This window comes from Rhagoletis pomonella, unplaced genomic scaffold (assembly GCF_013731165.1).
Source record: "Rhagoletis pomonella isolate Grant_MI unplaced genomic scaffold, Rhpom_1.0 Rhpom_scaffold_00005, whole genome shotgun sequence".
Lineage (NCBI taxonomy): Eukaryota > Metazoa > Arthropoda > Insecta > Diptera > Tephritidae > Rhagoletis > Rhagoletis pomonella.
In genome coordinates, this window is record NW_023458559.1 from 46,471,106 (window position 1) to 46,485,774 (window position 14,669).

Here is a 14,669-nt window from a genome sequence, read left to right on the forward strand (position 1 = left end):
GAAAATTCTACGCCACTTTCAATATAACCACGAGCAAACTATTCTTGGTTACACAGTGTTTTTTACATACATGTATTTTTTCTTCTGTTGCTACAAATTAATATAATTAAATACAAAATGATTATCATGCATATTTGCGTAAATAAACAAATAGGTTAAAGATAAAACGTGTGACATTGTGGCAAATTAATTACTCAAATTGTGCAAATATTAAATACTTAGTAATAAATATTCATAATTGCAAACAGAAAATTTTTACTTTATTGATGATAAATGATTTAAGGACTGCATTTAATAAAACTATCGATAATTCTATGATAATAAGCTTTAGTAAATTGGCTAATGAACAAAAAAAAATTAGTTTGTTTTGAAATTTGAATATTTAAAGGAGCTTATTATCTAAAAGTTGCCTAACATGGTAATAGATGTATGTAAATACGTAGGCCTTCACACTACAGTGCATAATAAAATCAATAATTTAGTATGGTTCAAAATTATTGGCTGCATAATAAATTTAAAGCAAATATATGTAAAATGAACATAAATACGCTCAATTTGTATAAATTTGCATACATTTTTAGTCATTTAAAATGAAACATAATTTTTTGGTTTAAACAAATTTACACAAATTTGTGTTCCTGTAATAGCTGGGCATAAACTTTTGGTTATTGAAAAACTGGATATAATTTTATGGCAACATAAAAACTGGACATAAAATTCTGGCCATTTTCTCTCTGAAGATAAATTTCTGTGATCTAAAAACTGAAAATAAATTTAAAATTGGACATCTTTTTTGGCATTAGGAAAAAAATTTACATACACTTTAACTAACTTTTAGAGAACTAAATATTTTTTAGTTATTCAAAATTGAACATAATTGTGTGCAACCTAAAAACTAGACATACATTTTTGGTAATTTAATAACTGAACATAGATTTCTGTGATATAAAAACTGAACATAAGTTTTGTAATTTTTGGTGATTTAAAAGATGCACATATTGAAATGGTTCTTAATTAACTGGACATGAATTTTGGAAAATAAAAACTAGACATACTATATGTTTGGCCATTCATTAACTGGACAAAGTTTTCTTAGTTTAAGAACTCAACATAAATTTGTTGGCAATTCGAAAACTGGCCATCATTTCTTGACTACTTAGGTAAAGTTGTGAGCAAGTCTTGATAATCTTCAAGCCAAAAGCCCTCAAAAATCGGGAACCCTTACCCACTTTTCCGCAAAGCTGTTTGGCACTAAGTTCCAGCGGATGTCTGAAAAAGGGGAATATTCAGTTCTAAGGTTAAATTTCCCCGAAAATGCATTTACAATAACACCTCGAAACTGTTCTAACATTTATTTACGTTTCAAATTCAAAACATTTCGATTCTAAATGCTACAACTAAAATACATATATATGTATGTATATCCTTTCACATGACCTTATTGCAAAATATGAAATCCATTTAAATAATTTCTCAAAAAGTGCTCTCATTTGCCCATAGCCTGGAAAAATGTAAACAAGCTGTATGATGCCCGCAGTATCTTGAAATAATTACAAAAAGGCAGTCAGTCATTTGGGATATATATATTTTTTTTAAATTCTTATACAACTCACTGTGGTGAAAGTAGGCATTGAAACTGTCTTAAACTTGTAAGCGCTCAGCACAGCTGGTTTGCGACTGCGCATAATAAAGAAAAGTATCATCTTCCGATAAGCCAAGTCGCCTTCATACCAATTGCTATAAAATGCGGCGGCTGGAACTTTATTGCTCTGAAAAGAAAAAAGAAAGTAGTCGAATATTTGTCTGTTAGAATTAAAAATTAAAACAGTGATAGCCCGAACACAATGACAACGACGAGCTATGGACCACAGCTGTCAAATTATTTTTCCACGTATTCTTATGTAGATAATTATTTTGGCGACGACAGGGCTGCGCGACGACTGCGGTTGTGGCCAGATTAGATCTATTTCCATTTTTCCAGCGGCAGATAAGGTTCTTCCTCTTCTTTTATGTCAAACTCATACAAATTCATGATGTCGCTGCCGCGTTCAAAAAAATCATGTCGCCATCGACAAAGCGTTTAGATAACGAAGATAACATATTGGAAGCTGTGGCCCGTAGCTTGTCGTTTTCAATGTGTTCAGAACATAAGAGCCGTTTTCTCAAGTAGGGCTTATAATTTATCTGTTCTTCATATACATCTTTTATAAATTATCGTTAACATAAAGGGACCGAAGTGGCACTAATATTTGGAATAAAAACCACAAATCTGTCTTTTCGGTTATAGAAAGTAAAATAAGCAATACGTTTGTAATTAATCGATAACTATCAGTTGCCGAACGGCTACCTTTTTAATAATAAGTAGTATTAATTTTTATTTTTTCGTTAAAAAAGAATCGCTTGTTAAGATTCAAAAATTTTCGAGAGCATTATAACTGCTAAATATTTTCAAATTTCTTTGCTTTTGATCACTAGACGCTTAACACTGCCATAAGAATGCATTAGTCAAAAAAAATTGAACTTTAATTTAAAAAAAAATAAAATAAAATTAAAATTTTTAAGTTTCCTTTTCCGAGAACTAAAAATTGTGAAACCGCCAACGAAAAACTTAAACCTTAAACCTTATCTTAAAAAATGACTTAGATATCGATACAAATATATCGAAGAATATGTTTGTCGAAAATTTTAATGAAAAATATAGCAATATTTGGTATACAAATTTCGATAGAACAAATCGCCAATACTTTTATTGAAACAAATACAGTGAAAGATCCCATAAGCGGACATCGATGATCACCCACTTTTTGTCCGCCTATGAGAGATGCCCGCTAATGGGAATTTGGTAAAAAATCAAATTCAAATTCAAATTTAAGAAATTTGAAATGCGGGTTTCTAAATTTAAATAATATTTATTCTTCAATATACAGAAACAGGATGAAGAAGGCAACACTTTTTCTAGAAAATAAAATATCTCTGAATATGGACTAAACTAAATTGACCGCTTTGGGTCGTCTTTGGGAGATTTTTTTTCATAACCGGACATTTTTGGTTGTCCGCGTCCATTTATCGAAAAGTCCGCGTATGCGTGAGCATTTTGTATGGAAAAAACCAAAAATTATAGGAGATGGGAGCGTCCATCTTTAGAGCTTTAAATGTATATGTAGATATATATACAATATACATCGAATAATTTTACGATAAATATATCGATATAACCCAAAAATATATCGACGCATCAAAAATCGATAAAACGATATTTTTTTGCAAAAGATATTGAAAAACACAACACAGTCATAGGAACAGAAGATTGATGAAGGATTTTACCCTGATTAAAATGGATAAAAATTGTCGAAAAAATATAGTCTTCGAATAACGATATTTTTTATCAATAAAATCCAAATCAACAAATTTACCTCAACCAAGCTAAAATCCTAATAATCGAAAAAATCAGGGACCGAAAATATACGCTACATATCAAAATGTTTATTGTTAGATCGTTGCAAAATCGTGCTTTTTATCTCTTTGATCAAGAATAGTCGCTGAATTTAGATATTAATTTTTGCTTTGTTTTGTAATTTTTTCGGGCAAAAATTATTGTTTTCTCTGACCACCATGGCTACAAAATTTAAAAAACTATCGACTGAGACATTGATATAGAAAAAGTAAACACATACTTATCGAAAAATATCAATAATTTTATCGACTTCAATAAACCTATGGTAAACAAATAAAGAAATCGTATTGATTTACGATATTTTTCAAGAGAGAAGGAAAACCTTATCGAGAAATATTAATAAGTGTATCGGAAGATATAACCGCATACATAAATACTATTATCTTGTGGAAAACCGTCTATAATTTCAACGAAAAGTTTCAATAAGTTTATCGTAAAATATAAAAAATCCATGTAATTGGTATACGATATTTTTCAAGACAGAACAAAAAAGTTGTCACAAAATAACGACAAATATGTCTTGAAACGTAACAAAAACTATGTTCATGTAAATATGTATTTCACATCTATACATATAAAAATAACGATATCGATAAATATGTGTGTAAAACATTAGCAAGGATATCGTACCTGCACAAAATAAAGGAACCATTTCTGAAAAAAATATTTCAAAATATCGAAAACATATGTCGATGTATATAAAATATCGATAAATTAATCAAAGAAATTCGAAAAATATATCGAAAACGTAAGAGAGCCATGCGAAGAATTTAAAGAACACTACATATATTCAAAAAATTTTGTTTAAGGTTTTTAAAAAGTATTTCAAAATATCGGAACCATATTTCAAAAAATCAAAAAAATTTCGAAAAAATTGTCGAAGACGTAAGAAAGCAGCCATGCATAAAAATTTTGTTTGTGTAAGTTCTTTGTTTTGTGGCATATAACTTTACATATTTTTCTTCAACAAATTCTTTCAGTGCAAATACATAGTACAATTCGCAAACAATGGAAAACTTGAAAACTAAAAATACTATCACTTACCGATTCGGTTAGCTCGCTGCCCGTATAGCAAATAAACAAAGTGAATACAATAAAAGAGAGCAAACCGACCGAGTACTTGAAGGCGTGAGCCAAACTAATCATCACCATAGAAAAGCCCATTAGGCACATTGCAACCGCTGAAGTGAAAAAGTTAACCAGAAAGGAGATGTTGAAGATGTCATTGATCTCCTTGGAAGAGCTGCGAGACAAAAAAAGAAAGAGCACAAAATTAAATTACGTAAAACTCCTTATAACTACTACAATCGAACTCGCCTCAACAACTTGCTGTGATAGTTTATCAAGAATTTCAACTCGTCATTGGCATGCTCGGCACCGGCATCGATAGCCTCCAAAGCGTCCGCCAAATAATCGAAATGCATTTGCAGCTGTGTGGTGAAGAAGTAGAGCATAAATTTAGCAGACAAGATGAAGGCGACACCGGTGAGTGACGATTGCATCTGACATATGTAGGCGGCCAAAAAGGAGATAAACGAATGGCTATTGTGACTATTCTGCCAAGGGTACCAGGTATTCGACTGATAGCGAAATTTCAGCTCCTCCTCGGGTTTGAGCCACTCATACAAGTACTCTACAATGGGCAATGAATTGTAGTAGCTGAAGGCAAATATGTAAGCGGTGGTTGTGTGCTTCATAAGCCGATTCGATTTTACAGCAAAATATTCAACACGATACGGAATGCGTACTAAACAAAACCAAGCATATATGTATATTATGTACATTAGCACAAGCGTGCAGCGTAAATTCAACCTCACGTCTGCATTCATACATACCGCCCCTCAAGCGTCTGCCACAATTTGCACGCCATTGTGCGCGTGCTGTTGGGAAAAGATGTTGTAACTCCTCCAATAGCACGCTAATGCGTCCTCCATGCCAGTACATGACGAACATATTGCAAGCACCAACCATGGTCAGGCCCATTATGCCACCCGTTTCAGTTATTTTTCCAATCACAGACTCTGTGCTAATCTCATGTGGCATAAAAAGATAAATCAACATACCAAAATTTTGATAAACCAAGTTGAGTGCACCGAATATGAAGAGCGCGCGCCGCAGCCAAATGGCACGGGAGCTGTACTTGCGTGAACCACTCCATGCGAAGGGATCCGACCAAGCTAGATTCAAAGTGAGTTGGGGATAGTGCAGGAAGTCCTGCAGCGTATAAATGCGCGGCATTGCGACTTAGAGAATCTCTTTTGAAAGTTTTCCTGGCTAAGGTTGTTGTTTAAGTGAAGATATCAGAAGCCTTTTTAATAAAGTACGATAACAGCATGTTAACTTTTATATGCACTTTATTTTTAAATGACCTTGTAGCAATCATTTTACTGGCAGTGTAATTGAGTAATTTTCTTTTAACCCTCTAGCGGGCCAAATAAGTATCGCAAGCATTCAAGAAAAGGTGTGCCAAATGAATTCATAAAGTATGCGTAGATGAAGTTGCATGGTGTGTTAGAAGTTATTTCTCCATTCGACTGCTGCTGCTGTTACCTACTTACATATCGAGACCTAACGGCCAAAAACGTAAGCGACATTTTTTCTGGTTCAATTTTTTGTACACAGTGCCTCTAATCCAATTAACAACAGGTCAACTGTAAAGCTTCAATGGCTTTGTGGCCGAGATTGAAAAGGCCGCATATGGAAAAACTTGAGAAATTCAGCTAGAGACATACATACATATATATGCATGTATGTATGTAGTTATTTACAATATAGTAACTTTATAATCTTGAGTTAAAAACACCGATTATTTTTTGCTGTACGTACATACATATAAATATTTGATTTTGCTTTGAGCGTAAAATAAAATGCTTAGAGGTTTTTCGGGTTCTCCGAGAGCATTCATGATTTTTTGTTTAACAGCCGTTCAGATTGTTTTAGGAACATTAAGGGTTCTGAGTGATTTGTTTTGGGATCTTTCGGGATTTTTCAAGGTTATTCGGAAATTTTCGGAAACAATTAGAACAATTTTTGGTACTTTCCATATTTGTCGAGTTTCGCTTTTTAGGATTTTTCTGCAATTTTTGGAATTTTCGGGGACTTTTCAGAATTTTTGGGACTTTAAGGGATTTTCCGGGTTTTATTTTTGGAGTCTTGCCGGATTTTTTTCAGATCTTTTGGGAGTTTTAAGGATTTTTTTCGGTTTCTTAGTGTTTTTTTTTTTTGATCTTTCGAGATTTATCGGGGATCTTTGGAAACTGTCGGAAACTGATAGTATTTTTTAAACTTTTCGAAATTCTCCCTGATTGGCTTTTTTAGATCTTTCGGCAACTTTTTCGTTTTTTTTTTGAGGACTTTTCAGATTTTTTTTAACTTTTCGAAATTTGTTCGGGAATATTCAGGTTGAAAAGTGTGCTTTAATGAATGCCAAAAATATAAGAAGGTTAGTTTTTTTTTAATAAAAAAGCAGTTATTCTTGCTCATCAGTTTACTCAATATTTTTTTTTTTTTTGTCTGGTTGAAGTACTTTTCGTTTCTCCCTACAAAATCAGATTCATTACGGAGTACAGAAATGTGAATGAAAGTCCTTTTGGAGTGGAAAAGCAGTAACCGAATTTCCTGTTCCGCTAAATTTTTCGCAGGCTATAATGTATTATATTACCTGAAGATTAGATTTTTATGCACAAGGAAAGCCTATTTTAGGCTAGCATGTGAAGAGAAACTAAGCATTAGTTTAAGGATTTATTTCAATAGTAAACCCGCACAGTTTTTACCAAATGACATTACGTATACGCGCTGTAGTACTGGATTTATTTTCCTGTGGTATTTGGTGTGTAAAACCATTTTCAGTATGATTTTTGTAGTAGATCTATGAGTTTTATTCTACAAAGGGTTAAACAATATTAACTGCGCAAATATCCATATGGAAGTACTTTGTTATACTATTCTCTTTGTTGACAGTTTCCTTCGTCCATTACACAAATTACCTATTATCCTAATGTGTGTAACAAAATAATTGCGGAAATTATAGATCAAAAATAACTAAACTGGTAGTTTGAATTTTTTCAATTAGCTAAAAAAAATGATATGCACAAACATGTGCTTCCGATTTGAATTTTAATACATATTTTGGCTTACAAGTCAAACAAATACCACATATACTTATATGTATACATTAGACTGCATCACCAAAAAAAGTTGTGGTTTTTCCGCCGGGATTACAAAGTTTATTATATTCTAAGACGTTCACCAAAATATTTGGGAAAAATATTAAGATTTAAGTGAGCTTGAAAATACCTCCAAAAATGGAGTTTTTTATGAATAAAAATAGTTTCGTAAAGAACTTTTTGAAACAAGTCCCATCAAATGACAAAACAGATTAAGCTTAAAAAATCTGCATAAAAATATTTAAAAATCTTTTCAACGGAATCGTAAGAATGAGATTTTTGATGATGTTTTTGTTTTGCTTTTTTCAAAGATTGATTTACGAAAAACTTGAATAACTGGGCCAAAACTATTCTGATTTAGACTTATGGGATCTCAGTAGAAAGGTATTTTCACACTGTTTTTATTTCTGTCCAAAAAAAAATCATTCGTGTCCCAATTTTTTTTTTCAAATACCAACACATCTTAATTCAACTTTGAATGACGTTCGTTCATCCTACATTTCTCTTTCATCCTTTGAACGAGTTTATTAGCAGAGAAATATAAAGGGTGAGAAAATACCTTTCCACCGACACCTCTTAAGTCTAAATCAGAAGAGTTTAGGCTCAGTTATTCAAGTTTTTCTTATACAAATCTTTGAAAAAAGTTAAAAAACGGCATCAAAAATCTAATTATTAAGATTCCGTTCAAATTTTTTTTTTTTTTTTAAATATTTTTATGCAAATTTTTTAAGCTTAAACTGTTTTGTCATTTGAAGGGATTTTTTCAAAAAAAAATTTTAAGAAACTATTTTTATTCATAAAAAACTCCATTTTTAGAGGTATTTTGAAATTGGTCCAGCTCACTTAAATCTTAATATTTTTTGGAAATATTTTGGTGGACGTCTTAAAATATAATAGATTTTATAATTCCAATGGAAAAATAGTACCGATTTTTTTTTGTATGGGGAGTGATGCAGTCTAGTATACATATGTATGTATGTACATAAAGTGAAAATTAGGAAATATTTAAAAAATTTACATAAATATACATAATTATTTTGACACCCAAATTATAATCCAGCGCTCATAACCTATTTTTTTTTTTCTTTAAAACCCAAAGCAAAAATTTGTTCTGCGTGAGCTAGAAGCTGATGGCTTATTTGTATATCAAAACTCGAAATTTGAAAATACAAATATAGGCTAAATATATATTTTTATTGGTCTATAAGTTAAATTGTGATTTTTTTTTACTTTTAAATTTAATTTGATCGAAAACACATTTATTTAAATTTTTTCTATTGAAGCATAAAGCGTAGAGATTAGCGTTATATTTGGAAGATCTAGCACATCGGACAAATGACCGCCACGCCGCCAAAAAAAAGTGTGGTCTAATGACGCCTTAAGCCTAAAATTGAAAAATATGTTCGGGAAAAGGTTTCGATTTTTATCCCTTTTGGTATTGATCTTTTGTAAATGTCTGCTCATATTAGAAACTTCGATTGATCCTTATTTTTCCTTTAGTATTTAATATACATTATTTCTGTAATCTAAACCACTGAATTTCGCCACTTTATTTTTCTAGCTAATCGCGTGAAAAGATGTAAACATCTGATACGATAACTTTAGGATCTAAATGTTAGGAAATAATCAAAAATTTTGTCTTTACGCAAATCTTAAATATGGATTTGAGTAAATATTTACACTCACAAAGCTCTCTTTGGAGAGCACCGCATATCTGTAAGCTTGATATTCGCATGGCTTTTGAGTACGCATAGAGGAGAATAAAATTAAACGACGATATTCCTTGCAGCCTTCATACCAATTGCATTAAAATATCGCAGAATTGAATCTAATGTTCTAGATTTGTTTGTTTCAAAGTATTCATAAAAAATTAAAAAAAATGGAAATGCTAATGGTACAGTCAATGATTATGGTAACGGTAATGTTATAGTAATGAGAATGGTAAGAGTAATGGTAACAGTAATAGTAACGGTAATAGTAATGGTTATGGTAAGGGTAACGGTAATGATAATGTAAGTAATGGTAATTGTGTTGGAAATGCGAATGATAATGGTATTGGCATTGGTTATGGAAATTGGTTGTGATAGCTAATGAGCGACTTCAGCTGCGCCAAGGCATCTGGAGTTGCAGCATCCAACACCTCCAAAGCGCTGACAAAATAATTAAAGTGCATTAGCATTTGGGGCCACCCGAAACAAAACAGATATTGACCACACTTTATAAAGACAATACTGGAATACTTTTCTGATGCTGGCAACACAAACTTGAAGAGGAAACCAACGAAAGTGGCAGGATTGTTGTGATTGTGACATGGAAACCAGGCATTCGACTGCGCTTTGGTCGGGTGAGAATATTTCATAGCAAAGTTGTAGTAGCTTTTTTTTGCAAACATTGGCTAGTTGGCACGGGACATCGCCCACATTGAATCCTGTATATGCTGCTGGAATTAAAATCAATAGGAGGCCATAGGGCATATTTTTTTAGGTATATTCGTTAGCCATAAACTAAGCTAAAATTATAAGGTTGAGGTTGTCGGCGATCGATACCGACAAGCGGTAGCAGAGTCGATGTCTGGAATCTATAGACGATCGTGGTTCTCGTCGGTGACCGTGACTACTGTTGCCCACGGTGGGCAACCGGTGGATCTACTGTTCGATTGTCTGGTAATTTCTGATAACTATAATATCATTGGAGCTCTGGTCTTGAGGATATACTAGTGGATCTCTCGATGCAATTTGGGCAAGACAGCAAATTATTTTGATGTAGCAGAGAGAAAAATCAATAGCTACCTCACGCTTTTCGAATCTCCTATGAACATTTTTTCGCAGAAAGTGCTTGCAGCCCACTTTCGAATCTGTGAATAAGTTAACAGGGTTCTGATTTCAATGATCGAGTTGTAATAGTCTATTAAAGCTGGAAACTTTTTAGGGTTCCGAAAAAGTCGCGGTTAAAGGTAAACTTTTATTCCCCTTGATTTTAGTAAGATATCCGCGGTAATCTGCATTCTAGTTCTGCGTGGTATGATTATTCTTACAGTGCCGAAATATCTCTTCGATTTCCGCTTGTTGATCTCGTTAGCCTCCCGCGGCTCGGAGAGCGCCCATAAGCGAGACGCGGATGCAAAGAAGTTCCTACTATCCACCATATCTCCTGCAGCCTTACACGTTGCTCGTAGTGCTTTTTACAGCATGGTGGTGATCTCTGACCGCTCTTAAAAAAGACCCAAATATAATTAGAGGGCTGTCGCTACTCTTCTCTGCTGGTAAAAGAGCCACCTTTAATATGGTCCATCACTTTGGCGTCACATCAGGTCAGTGGTTTCTTTCGATCGGGAAATTTCTCTCCGACGATTCCAAATTCCTACTTCTTTAGCTGTAATTAGGCGCGACGGATTCTCAGGGTAAACACGTAGAGGCATACCAGAGTTTTAACAAAACGAGGGCGAGGGGTTGCGGTTGTGGCGTTAGTCTGGCAGCCATTCTAGTCGAGTGCCATCATCATCTTTTTAGGTAGTAGAATGCAGATGCTACAAGCTCGGTATCGATGATCAACAAAGAAGAATAGGTGGTCATCTTCTTTGAGATATTAGCTGGCCGTAGAGGTTAGGATCATTTGGCGTTGCCTAGGGTACACCGGACCAAGGAAACCTACCTTATAACTCGTGTTTCCTGTCAAATGTTCAGATAATATAAATTAGGGTGGTAAAAACAAAGTAAAGTCGAAATGTTTATGCTATCATCCCCTATATTGTTCTATACGAAAAAGTATAGCCCTATTTTTTTGCAAAAAAGTTAGAGGGTACTCAAAGATTTTCAGTTATATTTCCCTACTTGAGCACTCTCTAAATAATTTTTGATGTGTATACATCTTTGGTTTCGGTAGGGGTAAAATTTGCGAAGCTGTAACGCATATCCCAGCACAAAATTTCGAAGGGCTTAGCATGTGTACTTCAGCATAAAATTTTTATTTTCATTAGAAGCACCCTGTGTTCGGTTGCCAAATGGTTGCATATATTTAGGCATATGCATAGTAAGAGGAAATGCGCTACAATTGATTACACTGGTCTACAAGGGTTTTGCGAATAAGACGGGACCTGGTGTTTCCGAACGGATTTTTCGTGCTGAACACGAATCTGGGGTCCAAAACTTCCCATCACGTCACGTTTTCGAGAAAAAAGGGGTTGAAACCCCTAAAAACAGCGTTTTTGGCCATTTTTGAAAAATTGTAGAGCTGAACCCTGACGTGCTACAAACTTTGTATATGTCAGAAATTAAAGGCTAAATCGTGCCCTTTCGAATGAGCCCTATGCCGAATTAATCGCATGCACCCTTAGATCAGGGGGTGTATTTGTGTCTAGGAGTCCAATTTTTATATCCACCATATTCGACCCGTCATCTTAAATTTTTAAAATCTAACTGCAGATTCGTAATCAGCGACTTTTAATATAGTTAAAACCTTGGCATTATTAATTTTCTATGATCGTTTAAGATTAAATTCTTTCTGTGATCAATTTTTCCTGCACCCCTAAACACAAATACACCCCCTGCTTTAAGGGTGCACGCGATCAATTCGGCATAGGGCTCATTCGAAAGGGCACGGTTTAGCCTTTAATTTCTGATATATGCAAAATTTGTACCACGTCAGGGTTCAGCTCTATAATTTATCGAAAATGGCCAAAAACGCTGTTTTTAGGGGTTTCAACCCCTTTTTTCTCGAAAACGTGACGTGATGGGACATTTTTGACCCCGGATTCGTGTTCAGCACGAAAAATCCGTTCAGAAACACCAGGTCCCGTCTTATTCGCAGAAAAAAAGTTGAAATTTGTAGACCAGTGTTATTAGCCGTCATCGATTCGCCATCAGTTAGGAAGTGGCGAAACGAACGAAATCAATGAGGTACAACCAAAGTTGCTATCGTCTATCCGCGCTAGCTAACTTTGTTGTTGCTTTCACAAGCAAAATTTTTCGTTAGCGACTGGAACTCAAACATAGCGAGCGAGAAGTGGCGAATCGACGACGGCATGGCATCCTATGACCAGTGTTGCCGCGAATAATATTTAGTGGTAGCCAAATTCTTTAAAAAAAGGGCTAAAAAAAGAGCTAAAAAACGTCGTTGTGGCTAAAAATGGTAGCTAAAATTTTTTAATTACGTATACATATTTAAGTATACATGCAAGCATTTTTAATAAGTAATGGTATAGAAAAACAATGAACTCTGGAAAAAAAAGCTTATATTTTATCCAACCAAAGAAATTTTTGTATTAAAGGGGAAATATACGACACCAACTTGCTGGCTCCATCAAATGATTGTACCATCAGGCTCGAAGCATATAACTTACCAGCATGCTGGTACAATATTTATTTCTTTACAAATGAGGTCGAGGAAAGATCGAAATGATTAGAGCCGAAATTTCACAATTTTTGTACCATTTTGTTAAACATTGTTTTTTTTTGTATATCATATAGTGCAAGAAATTTCCGCCAAAATAATTTTTACTTAGAAAATTGAGCTAACTTCACCACTCACGCCACCAGCATGCTGGTACCATCATAAAATTTTCAAGTAGTTTTTGACGTCACACCAGCAGCTGGTACAATCACACCACAAGAACATACACGGTCAATCGACTTGATGAGCCATTTAACAAATTAGGCATATTAAGGGCCGTAAACTTATCTATTTTAAACGGTAGTTAAATCGTTAATAGATAAGCCAACAGCCCTAACACTTTTAGGTTATGTATGTATAAAAACGTAAGAAACATACAATAAGTATATGTATATATCAGCCTTTCTTAGTTTAAAAATTCATCTCTTACATAAATGAAAAATAAACTGAGATAAAATAAAGCATATACAACTCTTTCATGCCAAGTATGAATAAATTCTCCAAAGGGCCAAAAAAAGGGCTAGGGGCAATTTTAAATTTATGTGGCCAAAAAAACTATGTGGTAGCTAAATTTAGCCACCAAAGGGCTAAAACGGCAACACTGCCTATGACACCCACAATGCACAAGATACTAATTCCTTATTAACAATAGGACAATTATCGGGGAGGCTCAAGAGGCCCACAACAAACACTACCGAGAAAATTATTCCCGGAAGTTTTCTCGTGAAGTATGGAACCGTGACATACATAACCGGCTGTTGATGAGCTCGGACTCGTTTTTAAGCAGTATTTCGGTTCATGACCAAAAAAAGAAAAAATATCAAATCGTTTTCCCCAGACACAATAAAGCTGCTGTTACCCTCTAAATCCGTTGTCAAAGATGTGACAAAGGAATAGTTTGAGGCCAGCGAAGATTCTGAAAACGAAAACTAATTAACCAATGATAGTGTACACACATTTTATAAATAAAGGTAGTCAATATATCTAAATAGTAAATTATTTGCTAATATATATATTTTATTAATATAACCTATCTGTAATACAAATTATTTAAATTTTACATTTGATAAACAATTTTGAGTAGATAGAGGCAATAAAATATTTTTTTGCCGCATAAAACTTGAAAATCTACCTATATGCGGTGTTTCCAAGATATTTTAACTCCCTTGAGTCACAAGTATATACAAGTATATTTTATCAATCGTACCGATAATGTCATGTATTAAAAGAATTAAAAATGAAAATGAATAAAAAAATTAAATCAGCAAAATGAATAAAATTAAGTGAAATTAATGTTTAATTTCTAACCTAACCCACATTTGTATGTGTGTAATTGAATCGCCTTTATATATAAAAATATTATCCTAATTTTCGAGCTTGACTCCCTAATCTGTTATTAGAAAAAGAGATCAGCCATGCAAAATTATAATTAAAAATATATCAGATTAAACCGATAACTTTTTGGTGTCCAACCCCGTTTTATCGATTATACTTGCGAAGAAGAGGAGGAATGTCAAATGTTAAAGTAAACAAAAATTGACGCTAGTAAGGAAAATAGGTTTGTAAAGGTATTTTTAATAAAATATTCAGTCAAAATATATTTAAATGGCCTAATAATTATAGACCCATTTCCAAACTTTCAACTATTTCGAAACTATTCG

At 33.6% G+C, this 14,669-nt stretch overlaps 1 protein-coding gene across 1 annotated transcript; it reads right to left on the reverse strand.

Annotated features, from left to right (window-relative positions):
- Positions 1–1,440: 1,440 nt before the first annotated feature.
- On the reverse strand, positions 1,441–5,692 carry LOC118739908 (putative odorant receptor 69a). Its single transcript, XM_036471408.1, has 5 exons — positions 5,290–5,692; positions 4,772–5,201; positions 4,499–4,697; positions 1,614–1,769; positions 1,441–1,540 (listed from the first exon to the last, which is right to left on the reverse strand). The coding sequence occupies exons 1-5, from the start codon at positions 5,690–5,692 to the stop codon at positions 1,487–1,489; spliced, it is 1,242 nt and encodes a 413-aa protein (XP_036327301.1). The 3' UTR covers positions 1,441–1,486.
- Between the last annotated feature and the right edge of the window lie 8,977 nt (positions 5,693–14,669).

Bases quoted from the DNA above. Each gene is read 5' to 3' on its own strand.
- LOC118739908 (XM_036471408.1), bottom strand. From the start codon at position 5,692: ATGCCGCGCATTTATACGCTGCAGGACTTCCTGCACTATCCCCAACTC. The intron at 1,770-4,498 runs GTAAGTGATAGT...TTTTCTTTTCAG, and splicing joins GCAGCGAGCTAACCGAATCG to AGCAATAAAGTTCCAGCCGC. The intron at 1,541-1,613 runs GTGAGTTGTATA...AATTATTTCAAG, and splicing joins CAATGCCTACTTTCACCACA to ATACTGCGGGCATCATACAG.